Source organism: Tubulanus polymorphus, chromosome 3, assembly GCF_964204645.1.
Source record: "Tubulanus polymorphus chromosome 3, tnTubPoly1.2, whole genome shotgun sequence".
Taxonomy (NCBI): domain Eukaryota; kingdom Metazoa; phylum Nemertea; class Palaeonemertea; order Tubulaniformes; family Tubulanidae; genus Tubulanus; species Tubulanus polymorphus.
This window is the reverse complement of record NC_134027.1, coordinates 23874920-23887727: the sequence shown is the minus strand read 5'-3', so window position 1 is coordinate 23887727 and position 12808 is coordinate 23874920. Positions and strand designations below refer to the sequence as shown.

Sequence of the window (12808 nt, the reverse complement as noted above, 5' to 3'; positions counted from 1 at the left end):
CAATCAAAACATTGCGAAATATTGTGGCGTTTGCCCAAGGGCTTACCACATCTCAATGCACTCCGCATTTGTCGTGGCTTTCACTGTAGTTTGAACTTCGGCAGTCAATTTTAAGCTTAAACTAAGAAATGATTCAGTTGTGGGGGTAAAATTAGATTCATTTTAGTTAGATTTCGTTTTGTTCCCAATACAGACATCCATTAGTAGGATGTAGTTTTATAAGTTAGTAGGGCTGACTGGCAGCCAGATTTGATTCCATAAAAAGTGCACAGGCAGCTGTGAACGGATTAAAAAATAGGATATCATTTTGTGATCATTACAAAGCATATTTTTGTCTGAATTATGGAATATGTTTGTATATTACTCTTCTGGCGCACCTTGTTGGCATTCTGTGATGACGAGAAGGGTTTTGCATTGCATAGGTAAGGGAATACTGAAATCTAACACCCTAAATTTCTTGGGATTTCTATAGGGAAAAATCTATTGCTTGAACACGCATGACAAATGGATGTCTATAGGCAAAAATAGTGTGGACATCCATGATGAATGGATGTCAATAGGCAAAAATCTATAGTGTGGACATCCATGATAGATGTATGTCTAAAGGCAACATTTTATAGTGTGGACATTCATGACGGAAACATGTCCTGGCCAAACGCTATGGTATGGACATCCACGTCTAAAGGCTTGAACATCCGTGATGGATGGATGTCAATAGACAAAAATTTATAGTGTGGACATCCATGACGGATACATGTCCTGGCCAAACGCTATGGTATGGACATCCATGTCTATAGGCTTGAACATCCATGAGGTATGGATGTCAAGAGGCAAAAATTTATAGTGTGGACATCCATGACGGATACATGTCCTGGCCAAACGCTATGGTATGGAGATCCATGTCTATAGGCTTGAACATCCATGATGGATGGATGTCAATAGGCAAAAATTTATAGTGTGAACATCCATGACGGATGGATGTCTATAGGCTGGAACATCCGTGATGGATGGATGTCTATAGGCAAAAATTTATAGTGTGGACATCCATGACGGATACATGTCCTGGCCAAACGCTATGGTATGGACATCCATGTCTATAGGCTTGAACATCCATGATGGATGGATGTCAATAGGCAAAAATTTATAGTGTGAACATCCATGACGGATGGATGTCTATAGGCTTGAACATCCGTGATGGATGGATGTTTGTCTGGATGCATGTCTATAGGCCAAACTCTATGGTGTGAGGTGGAAGTCGATGGGGGATTTTTTCCGATAGAATCGAGTATGGTTGATTTGTCATAATCTTTACACAAATCAGCGAGGTGTGCACGGTGTGCACGTATACCCCGCTTATCTACTTAGAGCAGATGTTCCCTACAAAAATTGATCTACAACTAATAAGTATACCTCCTTAGCTAGAAATAGATATACATGTATACGTACATGCATTGCATAGATGAACCGGGGTTCGATGATAGAATTGTTAGTATCGTGCGGACTCAATTCCATGGTTCTCGGGTTTGAAACGTCACAAGTGAACTAATAGCCGCGATCATGCGAGAATTTTTGCCGACCAAAAAAAAATGGACGAGGCCTGTGCCAAATTGGTACCCGGAAATGACTTTACTTTGTTTCGCAATTGTTTAGAGTGAGTGGTTGAACGCACTCTCTCTGTAATTAGGCACTGGCCGAATACGACTCCGTCCTGATCCGCGCCAAATTTGGCGCGCGCCGAACCGTCTCCGCCCGATCGCGGCTGATGTCGTGTATATCTACCCAGTTCCCGTTACAAACAAATGCCGAACCTGGAGCCAGTTCCGCTGTTCGGTTTAACATTCGAGTCTAGGCTAACGCGCTGAACAACGTATTTTGACTCGCGAGTCAAACTGAAACCAACCCGATAACTATGGAATATCAGCAAGCAAGGTCTGTCTATACACCTGATTTGAATTTTCATCTGAAGTTATATATATATATATATATATATATATATATATATATATATATATATATATATATATATATATATATATGAATATTACATTGAATGGTTTTTCGTGCATGTTTTTGCTGTATGATTTGATATGATATGACGATGAAATGATATGTATGCCTCGTTTTTTATGTACATGACACTCGTTGAGTTGAAAATTATTTACACGTATTATTGAATTTCATGTGTCGATATAGACCAGGAAAAAAACTGGATAACTTGAAAATACGTCGTCGACGTACTTTTACGACGGAGAACGATTTTTACTCGGCAGACGCTGCCACGGCACAAAACCCTACCACACTAGACCGGGGTGCGCAGGTTTACCGCACAAAAACTAAACTTGCGGTTGACCAATCAGATTGCTCGTTGTTTTATCGCTGAGGCAAATTTTGTGAATAAACTATAAACGAAAAAACCCAATGAAAAGAGAACGTGACAGGATTTCTGATTGGCTTATAATGAAATCATCTAAGCTGCGCATTCGGTCTAGTGTGTCAGGGTTTCGTAACGTGGCGAATCTCGATGCCATAAGGTTCGAATTCCTGCTGGGGGAGGACGACAGCGGGGTCGGATCCAGATACTCACTTGCCACGGTGTCTTTCATTCTCTTAATCAGGGCTTTTTAAAGAGCTCAACCACTCTCAAAAATATCAAAAATTCCGAAAGTCAGAATAATTTCTAGTTCGTTTTCCAATTGAACTACAATTTTCGGTATCAAATCGCTCTCATTTTTGTGAAAACTACTACAATTACAGATATCAAATATATTCCGGTCTAATCAATATTTCATTGAATCGTCATCATTGTTAGTGAAGTCAGAACCAAGTTTGGCTGTTAGAATTTATGTTAAGGGCTCGTCGTACATTAAACCCTCCCCTCATTAAACATTTTTTGCTGACTGATAAGTAAATGAAATAAACGTTTTCAGGTCTTGAATTGCTCCAAATGTTGAAAAATATCTTTGAAAATTCCAAATTTCCTCGAGGAAGGATCCCCAGACACCAATTATCCTACCTGTTTACCTATTTACCTACCTTACCCTAACTGCCTATCTACGTACCTGATTTCACACATCCTTCCTCGGCAGGGATTCGAACCTGATGGCATCTCATGACTCGGCTGTAGCACGAAATCCTGCCACACTAGCCTGAGTGCGCAGGTTTGTTGCCAGTTCCCTCTGTGCCTACCTAGATACCTACCTACCTATCTGCATACCTACCTACCCTACTTTCACAGCTCGCCGTACATGGATCCATACCTATTTTATTTAGTTATCAGTAGCGGCATGAAGTTAGCGGGATCGGACAAAAAATGATCACCCGACTAATCGACAAGATTTCTCGCTTTTAGGTTCTGGAGACACGGGCATCCGACCGGATGCGGGAGAAAAACCAAAAACGCAGAGTTTTCGCTTTCTAGATTAGACAAAATAACGCATTTGCCTTTTGTATGTTCATTCATTTTGATATAGAACGCGGTCCGACACAACCTTAGTCTTCACAAATGCTTTATGCGCGTTGAAAATGTCAAAGGGGCAGTGTGGACCGTCGACGAGGTGGAATTTTACAAGCGACGTCCGCAGAAAGTCGGCGGGTATGTCTTTTAATTTTTTTTTTACTATAAGCTTCGTTGCTTTAACACCGGTTTTTGACTCTTGTTTTTTTTCTTTCTTTCTCTCTTTCTCTCTCTCTCTCTCTCGCGCGCTCTGTTATATCTCGCACATACACTCAACGCGTTCGTGCGTATCCCGTCCGTTCGTCCGTCCGTTCGTTCGTTCGTTCAACCTCTGCACACACGCACACACGCGCGCACACCGTTCAGAACGCTATTCGCACCAATTTGTCCCTGCATAAATGTTTCGTAAGATACGAAGACGATTTCGGTTCGTTTTGGATGGTCGACGACGTGGAGTTCGTCAGACGACGTCACTTGACGCGCGGCCGTCCGCGTAAATACCACGAATCGGACGCACAGTAAGCACATTTATTTGTTAGTGTATGAACCGTAGATACGTGTACCCACACGGGGAACCGCGCACCCGACCAGCAGACATCCGGCACATCCGGTTCCACGGTTGAAACTTCGGATAAGACCAATTTCCAGGGGCCTGTTGCACAGTCGTGACTTAAGTCCAAAAGTAGTCTTAAATCTTAAGACTGGTCTTAAGATGTTAGATTGGCTATAGAACTAAGTTGGTCTTAGACTGGTCTTAGGTCTAAGCCATGACTATGCAACCGGCCCCAGGGCCCAGTTCCATAGTCATGGCTTAGACTTAAGACCAATTTAAGACCATCTTAGTTCTATAACCAATCTAACAACTTAGGACCAGTCTTGAAATTTAAGACCATTTTCGGACTTAAGTCTCAACTGAGGAACCAGCCCCAGTAGTTTCATTCGAATTCAAAATTTTTTCTTTTGCCTTGTGTTTTCAATACGGACAGTAGTTGGAAATTCTGTCATGAAACTGATCTCGGCTCTGCTCATTTTGGCACGTAGCTAATCTTAAATAATCACGACCAGTCTCGGAATAAAGCCCCTAAGAGCCCTGTTGCGTAGTCAAAATCTAAACCAATTTTGGTTCTATAGCCTCCAACTTATGGTTTGCGACCAAGTCATCATTACGGAGCCGACTGAGCCTAGCAAATGCGCAGAGCATACCCAAAAATTGCGCATTTCCTTCACATACATTCCTATAGTACTTGCCAATATCGTCTGAATTTGGATTGATCGGTCTTATCTGAAGTCCTGTGCTGCGGAACCCAAACCTGCTCAAAGATTGGTGAACACCTTTGAACAAGTGAGTCCTGCTCGCTGCTGTGGCTGTCAATGATCCACCAGGTGGCGTTAAAGTTTAAAAATTGTTTGAAAAAAAATTCTAAGAAAGTTAATCTTTTATGAACGTTTTTATGTAGTTTGTTGTTCAAATCAAGAGTGCATTTGGCATAGTTATAAACATTCTGTATGATAGATGATACTGCCGTCTTAGTGGAAAACTATTTCTCTCGGCGCCATCTGGTGGAATGGTCGGTTCCTCGTTGCATGAACTTACGTAGCCTAGGCCTGCGCTGACCTATTTCATTACTGTGCAAAACCGACGAGTAGCGAAAATTAGGCGAATGATTTTTTTGGCGAATTTCGAAAGAAATGAAAAAAACCGTCGATGAAATTCTATTCGCATTCTTACGTAGCCGATCGAGATATGCCGATATATATATATATATATATAGATATAGATATTTATGCATGGATTGTTCTGTACGGTAGACTCGCGGTTCAAGTCGGATCTTGTGAAAGCCGGGGAGATCACTGTTCGACTCTCGGATGTTCGTTGAAATATCTGAATAATGAAAAAAATATTTTATTTCAAGTCCGAAAATGTTTCCTCGAGCTCTAGTAGTTTATTCGACGTTTCGACTATATTCTAATTGTCGTCTTCGGGAATACTGAGTATTCCTCGGTATTCCTGAAGATGACTATTAGAAATCGAAGTCGAAGTCGAAATGTCTAATAAACTACAAGCTCGACCAAGTATTTTCAGAATTTAATATTTGTTATCCATTTTATTTTTGTTTTTATTGTGAAATTTTTAGTATTTATTATTTTTTTTCGTTATTGTGGATTTTCAATATTTATTTTTTTTTTTTTCGTTATTGTAGATTTTTAATATTTTTATTTTTTTTTCGTTATTATTTTGGGATTTTTTATGTTTATTATTATTTTTTTTTTGTTATTATTTTGGCATTTTTGATATTTATTATTTTTGTTTTCGTTATTATTGTTGGATTCTCTTCATATTATCGTCACAACGCGGATATAGTGTTTTAACCGATGGTCATCTTCTTGCTCTGATAGTCGCGACACATTTTCTACGGTCGAAAGCTATCCGATTTGAACACCGAGTCTATAGTGTTTACTCTGTAGAGATATTCCGGCCGGAGGTTTCTCGATGCGTGTTAGACTAACGAATTGAAATTGACGATAGTTTTAGACGTGTTTGATATTCCGAGGGTGGCTCTCCTCCTCAGCAAACTTCGGTTTTCGTTCTTAAGTTAATTAGTTGTGGTCAGAATTGATAATGGAACGCCCCATATTACGGCCACAGTTGTGTGGTTCGCCGTATGGGGACTTAAGTTCAAACTAACTGACATAAGGTTCTGATACGGACTAGTAAACTCAGTAACGAAAACCGAAGTATGGCCTTTGTATTTGGAGGATGTAGAATGCACTGATCGTGTTGATATAGTGTAGTATTTGCTCGTAGATTTAGGATTTGTGAGAGTTTAGCGTGGACTGATTACTAACGAAAGTGGAATTCAACTATTTCAACTGCTTCACTTATCATGAAACTGGGTCCAGTTTCATAGACAAGGAACAATCTTACTTGGAATTGCTGCAATTTTCAATAAGTGCAGTTGCTAAAAAGTGCGAGATTCTATCTCGATTTGAAATGGATTTTGACCGGTCTTAGCCGATTTCGGCTCCTTAAAACAAGTCTAAACCCACTTTGGTTCTATACCCAATGTAACAACTTATGACCAGTCTAAACCCATTTCGATTCTAAACCCAATCTTACAACTTCGAGACCGTCCTAATCCGATTTCGGTTCTATAACCAATCTTACAACTCGAAGACTAGTCTTAAGTCCATTTTGGTTCTACTGAACAAATTGATACCAGTATAAACCCCTTATCTTTGTGGATTCCCGAGCTCCTGTCTACATGTTCGACTTGACGACGGCTGCCTGAGGCGTTCAACCATTTGAACAATGAATTTGGTACCGGTTCTGTACATTTCACGTAGTTTCCATGTATTTGAAGTATATAAAAAGCTTGGCTAATTAATTAGATTTCAGATTTTTATCGATGATATAGTTATCCTTGTTAATCAAATTGTTTTCTAGTTTCCACGACGTATATTTTTATCGATTAGTTAGTTGAAATGTCGTTTGAGGCATTATAGATTTTCTGACTACACAAAAAGCAAAAATAAATATTCTTTAGTTAGCAAATATATGCTTCGGGGTTTGAAATAATCGATTTTTCAGCCGCGGGACAAAAGTATACTTGGCACTTTAAATACCTCTAAGCTGAGTGAATAGAATAGAGTAGAATAGTTTGTTTCTCTGCCAAGCGATTGGTATGTATTGAAGGCTACAAGAGTTAAGGAAATTAATAATTAGTGATAAATGACTTATAAAACTTAAAAAGAAACAAAAATGCCCCTATAGAATAGAATAGAATAGAGGTGATATGTATACATGTAATTTTCTTAAGTAATTTGGAGCCAAAATATTACGATTCTAGTGAGTTTGATGCGAGCATTGCACAGCAGGACCCAGTTCCACAGTTGCGAGTTAGAGTTAACTCCGAGTTAAAATTAGTTCATTTTCAATTAGTTAACTCAGAATTAAATCTTAACTCGCAACTATGGAACTGGACCCCTGTAGATCTACCAAGCAATGCACAGCTGAAACCGGAGCCAGAAAAAAAATGGGTGTTGAATTTCGACTTTTCGAACGGGTTAACAAGCTGTCGTTGAATCGACCGTGGGAGCCACTGAGAGCTCACTCAAGGAGTCACTGACTCGCGTGCCTGCGTAGTACTCGAAAAAGTGCGCTATCGTTTACCTCACTTTTCACACCGAAATCGACAAAAATGTACTATTCCTGTTACTTGACCTTGAATCCGAGACCGACTTCAAGGAATTATTCACACAATTACTCTTGAACTCTTAGCTCTCGGTGCTGAGAAAACTGACACCTACTTGTGTGCGCGCGGCAGCTGTTCATCGAATATTTCGACCTCGTCAATGAGGACTCTCCGATCTTGAACAGGTGTTGACCGACCTGTCGAAGTAACATCCATCGTCAAACTCCTCGGCTTGCGTTCATCGAGCAGGTCCGGATGATAGGAGACATTTTTAACCGTCGGTGTGCATGTAGTTTTGATTTCGCATGGCTTAATAGCCGCGATCGCACGACGTTAGGCCCGGCGACGACCATTCACACGGATGCCCGAACGGACCCGTGCTGGCCCAACCAAAATGTCGGACAAGGCTCGAGCTAAATTTTAGCGCGGGTCAAATTATTGAGTGTGCTGTCACCTGCTTGTGTGAGTGGTTGGTGTGAGAGCGCACTCTCTTATCATGCACAGGCCAAATTTGACTCGGGTCTGATCCGCGCCAAACTGACTCCGTGTGATCGCGGCTTCTGAGTGTTTCTCTTGTTATCATGAATCACAATTCAAAAATTTGATAATTTCATAATCCTATAAAACCGCTCGAAGTAGCGCCCCCTATAACTACGCTAGAGGTTTGATAAATCTCAGATAATTGGTGGTAAATATTTGTGCCTAGGTTTAAGACATTGGAAATGAACTCGACTGGGGAATGTGAAACCGCAGTCCAGATGTCAGGGCTTAGATTTGTGACCAGTCTAAGCTAATTTTAGTTCTATTATAGCCAATTTAACATCCGTCTAAGCTCATTGAGGTTCTAAATCCGAGCTAACAACAAGACTAGTCTAAACCCATTTCGGTTTTATAACCAATCAACTTAAGACCGATTTAAGTTCACTGGTTCTGTAACCAATCTTACAATTTAAGATCAGTTTAAGCTTATTTTAGTTCTATAGCCAATCCAACAACTTTAGACTGGTATTGGCTGATTTTAGATTTACAACTGAGCAGTTCTAGGGTTACCTGGATTGAAATGAATATCGATTTATCGAAAAACGCATTGAAAACGCCTCTAGTGTAGACAGCGGGTCGTTCGATATTCTTACGATCAAAACGTCACCTGTTCATTAATCATTTCGTCATCGATATCGCGATAGTTTCGAGAATGAATTCTGTACGTGTCGATTTTTCAGAGTGTCGATGAAAAGTACTTCGATGCCGTCACCAACTCTTTACGGAGAAAGCTTGAACGCTAGTCTGAGGGTAAGTGGACATTTCGATAACGTAGAATTAACCTGTTCGCCTGATGCTGTTTATTGAAAGCGCAATGATTATGGCACAACATATGAATTGGTAAATTTTTTTATTATCATTATCAGTGTGGACCTAAGTAACTGTGAAACTGGATTCATAGTCAGATTAGACCCACACAACTGTTTAACTGGATTCAGAATCAAATTAAACCTACACAACTGTTAAACTTGATTCAGAATTAAATAAGGACCCACACAACTATTAAACTGGATTCAGAGTTAAATTAGACCTACACAACTGTTAAACAGGATTCAGAGTTGAATTAGACCCACACAACTGTGGAACTGGATTCAGAGTTAAATTAGACCTACACAACTGTTAAACAGGATTCAGAGTTAAATTAGACCCACACAACTGTGGAACTGGATCCAGAGTCAAATTAAACCTACAAAACTGTGGAACTGGATCCAGAATCAAATTAAACCCGCACAACTGTGGAATTGTATCCAGAGTCAAATTAAACCTACAAAACTGTGGAACTGGATCCAGAATCAAATTAAACCCGCACAACTGTGGAATTGTATCCAGAGTCAAATTAAACCTACAAAACTGTGGAACTGGATCCAGAATCAAATTAAACCCACACAACTGTGGAACTGGATTCAGAGTCAAATGAAACCCAACACAACTGTGGAATTGGATCCAGAGTCAAATTTAAGCCACACAACTGTGGAACTGGATCCAGAGTCAAATTAAACCTACAAAACTGTGGAACTGGATCCAGAATCAAATTAAACCCACACAACTGTGGAACTGGATTCAGAGTCAAATGAAACCCAACACAACTGTGGAATTGGATCCAGAGTCAAATTTAAGCCACATAACTGTGGAACTGGATCCAGAGTCAAATTAAACCTACAAAACTGTGGAACTGGATCCAGAATCAAATTAAACCCACACAACTGTGGAACAGGATCCAGAATCAAATTAATCCCACACAACTGTGGAATTGGATCCAGAGTCAAATTAAACTCACACAACTGTGGAACTGGATCCAGAGTCAAATTAATCCCACACAACTGTGGAATTGGTTCCAGAGTCAAATTAATCCCACACAACTGTGGAATTGGAATGAGCATCGATCACCGGTTGGTGGTAATGCAATAGTGATACAGTTAAATCAGCTCAGTTGATTTCAAATCTACTGCGGTTAAAATGCAATAAAACTTTATCATGGCTAATTTTGAATTCCCGAGTGCTGTTACATTATATATGTAGAATGTGTAATGTAAAACTACACTTATGTAAATGTTGTTTGGAGTCCTGTTCACTATATATATATATATATATATATATCATTATCCCTGAACTTACAGTACAATACAAACCTGATATTGCAAATGTTTGATAAGTGCACTAAACCTACTTTTATTGTATGCGACCTCAGAACATAGACAGCTGTAGCGTCAAGTCGCTTTGAAAATGAACTACAAACACCATTCTCAAAAGGTGTTCGTCCACCACTTCACTTGTGTTCGGAACTTCACCTGAGACATGAAAATGAACTACTAACACCAGACATTAGACATTTTATCAGCAAACTTTCAAAAACTGATCATCCACACTTCACATGTGTGACTTCACCTGAGACATTTTTATTTGAAAATGAACTACAAACATCAGAAATTAGTCATATTATCGGCACGTTTTTCGAAAAAGTGATTAACCACGCTTCACATTTTGTGTTCAGGTTTTCACCCGAGACTTTTGATCGAAATGGACTATAAACACAGGACATTCGATCAGCACACTTTCAAAAAATGAATGTCTGAGAGTGTAGGTTCCTCCAGAATACAAATTGACACCTACATAAGGGCGAATGTTTGTATATGTTGTGAAATTGATTTATCACGTATTATTATTCATAAAAAAGCAATTTCAATTCTGAATAGAATTCATGTAACAGTAAACAGAATGCTGTTTAGATACCGTTCAATCTATTGTTATCGTTCTGAAAACCTAGAAACAAAGGTTTCCCCGGTGAGTGTGTTTTGTAAATGACGATATCGACGCGATAAACGCGGATATTTCGCGAATATTATCGGAAGGGAACATCCTATAAAGTTGCGCGTTAATCGGAAATTTCAATTATTCAAAACGTCGAAACTGTAGCACGATTTTCGTTGCTGTTTTCAACGCGGTTATTCATCGCTTAATTTGGCCACGCGTTATTTTTGCACGGGGTTTATTTATATAATGATAAGTATTTATTTAGAGGAAAAAAGAGAATGCAAAAATACAAAAAATCCACATTCACATGGAAAAACGTATTTACAGACTGAATAATTTGAGGACATAGATTCAAAGCTACGTGAAGGGGAAGGGTTAACAGATACAGTAATAGTTGATTAGCTCTTTTATCTCATTTTTGCTAAATTGAAAGTTAGGAGATGGATAAAACAGTAAATAAACATAAAGTCAAAAATAATTATTCAGAAAAAGTCGAAAAACTTTTAACAAAACAAAAAATATTAGCATGTCTTAAGCCTTGTCTTCAATGGGTTTTCATGTATATATTTGATAAGGGTGGCTCCTGTAGTACGTGAAGAAGCCATGATTTGGTTTTCTCTGAGAAAACTGTGTTCGAAGGGTGGCTCCCGGTGGACTTCGTGCGGTTCATCGCGGAAACTTTCTGGTTGCGTAATATGTAATTTGATTATTTGTTTCATTCTAACAGGCAGCTCTCGCCGAAAGCAACCTATCGATGTTGAGTCAGGCGGGCGCGGCGATATCACAAGACGAAATGATGGTAGAAGATTTATCGATGAGTCGAAAAGACGATAGCAATGTACAGGAAACAGCTGAAAATAGGTAATTTCAATTGATCATTCCTCTACCCTTCTCTTACCCTTCCTTACCTCACTTCATGCCTCTATCCCTGCCATTCTCTTCCATTCTCAGTTGTATATGACTTCCCTAAAAAAAGTCAAGCTTCCAATACGGCCGAACTGAGGGTCTGGAAACTTTGGAATTGCTGTGCTTCATCATAAAATTTCCGAGCACTTGAGGGATATTCAAGCGAATAACAGCTATCACGCGAGCATTTTTAGCCTGGAAAAACTGTTCATACGGGTACCAAATTGGCCCGACCAAAACGTCGGACCAGGCTCAAGCCAAATTTTAGCACGAGACATGTTTGCATTTGAATTGCAACTGGTTCCAGAAGTGACTCACTTCGCTTTATTTTAGCATTGTTAAGTATCGAGTGAGTGGTTTACATATGAATTTGGCATGGGCCAAAGTTTGGCTCGAGCCTGATCCGTACCAATTTGGTCCGGGCCGAATTGTCTCCGTGTGATTGCAACTTGAATCTCGCGGACTGCTGTCTTATGAGTTGCGGGTGGGAAAAGCACCCTGTAATATACTGCGAATGTAATTTAAAAAGGGCACAAGAAAATAGCGAATAGTAAGATCATAAATCATATTTCCATTCTTTGGTTTTCAGTACGGATTTTACGATAAAACAAGAAATCTGCTACGAGACGACGATGCAAGTGAATCACGAATCGGACGAATCATCGGCCGACGCGAAACGCGAACCGAGCGATGAAAGTTCGCCGCGGCACGACCGTTCGTCGGGTTGTTCTCCGACCGTCGTCGTCGTCGCGAATGACAGTTACCATGACAATGACGCCGGTACGAATATCGCGGAAAGTTCGAGGTCGCTGCCATCGTCGTCGGAAAGTCCGAAGCGCGAATTCGCCGAAAACGACGCGAGTTTAACGATGGCGTCGTCGTCGTCGTTCGCGCCGCAGACGTTCTCGACACCGGTCGCGACCAGTTAGTGATTATTGTAGCGCAGACACACATTCCACGAAAT

The 12808-nt window shown here is 40.0% G+C and overlaps 1 protein-coding gene across 1 annotated transcript in view; it reads left to right on the top strand.

Moving 5' to 3' along the window:
- LOC141902217 (forkhead box protein P1-like) overlaps positions 1 to 12808 on the top strand; it is a 34570-nt gene extending 21762 nt beyond the window's left edge. Inside the window, exons 11-14 of the mRNA XM_074789859.1 lie at positions 3821 to 3972; positions 8868 to 8937; positions 11666 to 11799; positions 12434 to 12808. Coding sequence (XP_074645960.1) covers positions 3821 to 3972; positions 8868 to 8937; positions 11666 to 11799; positions 12434 to 12773 — 696 coding nt within the window. The 3' untranslated portion in view covers positions 12774 to 12808. The remainder of the gene's footprint in view (positions 1 to 3820; positions 3973 to 8867; positions 8938 to 11665; positions 11800 to 12433) is intronic.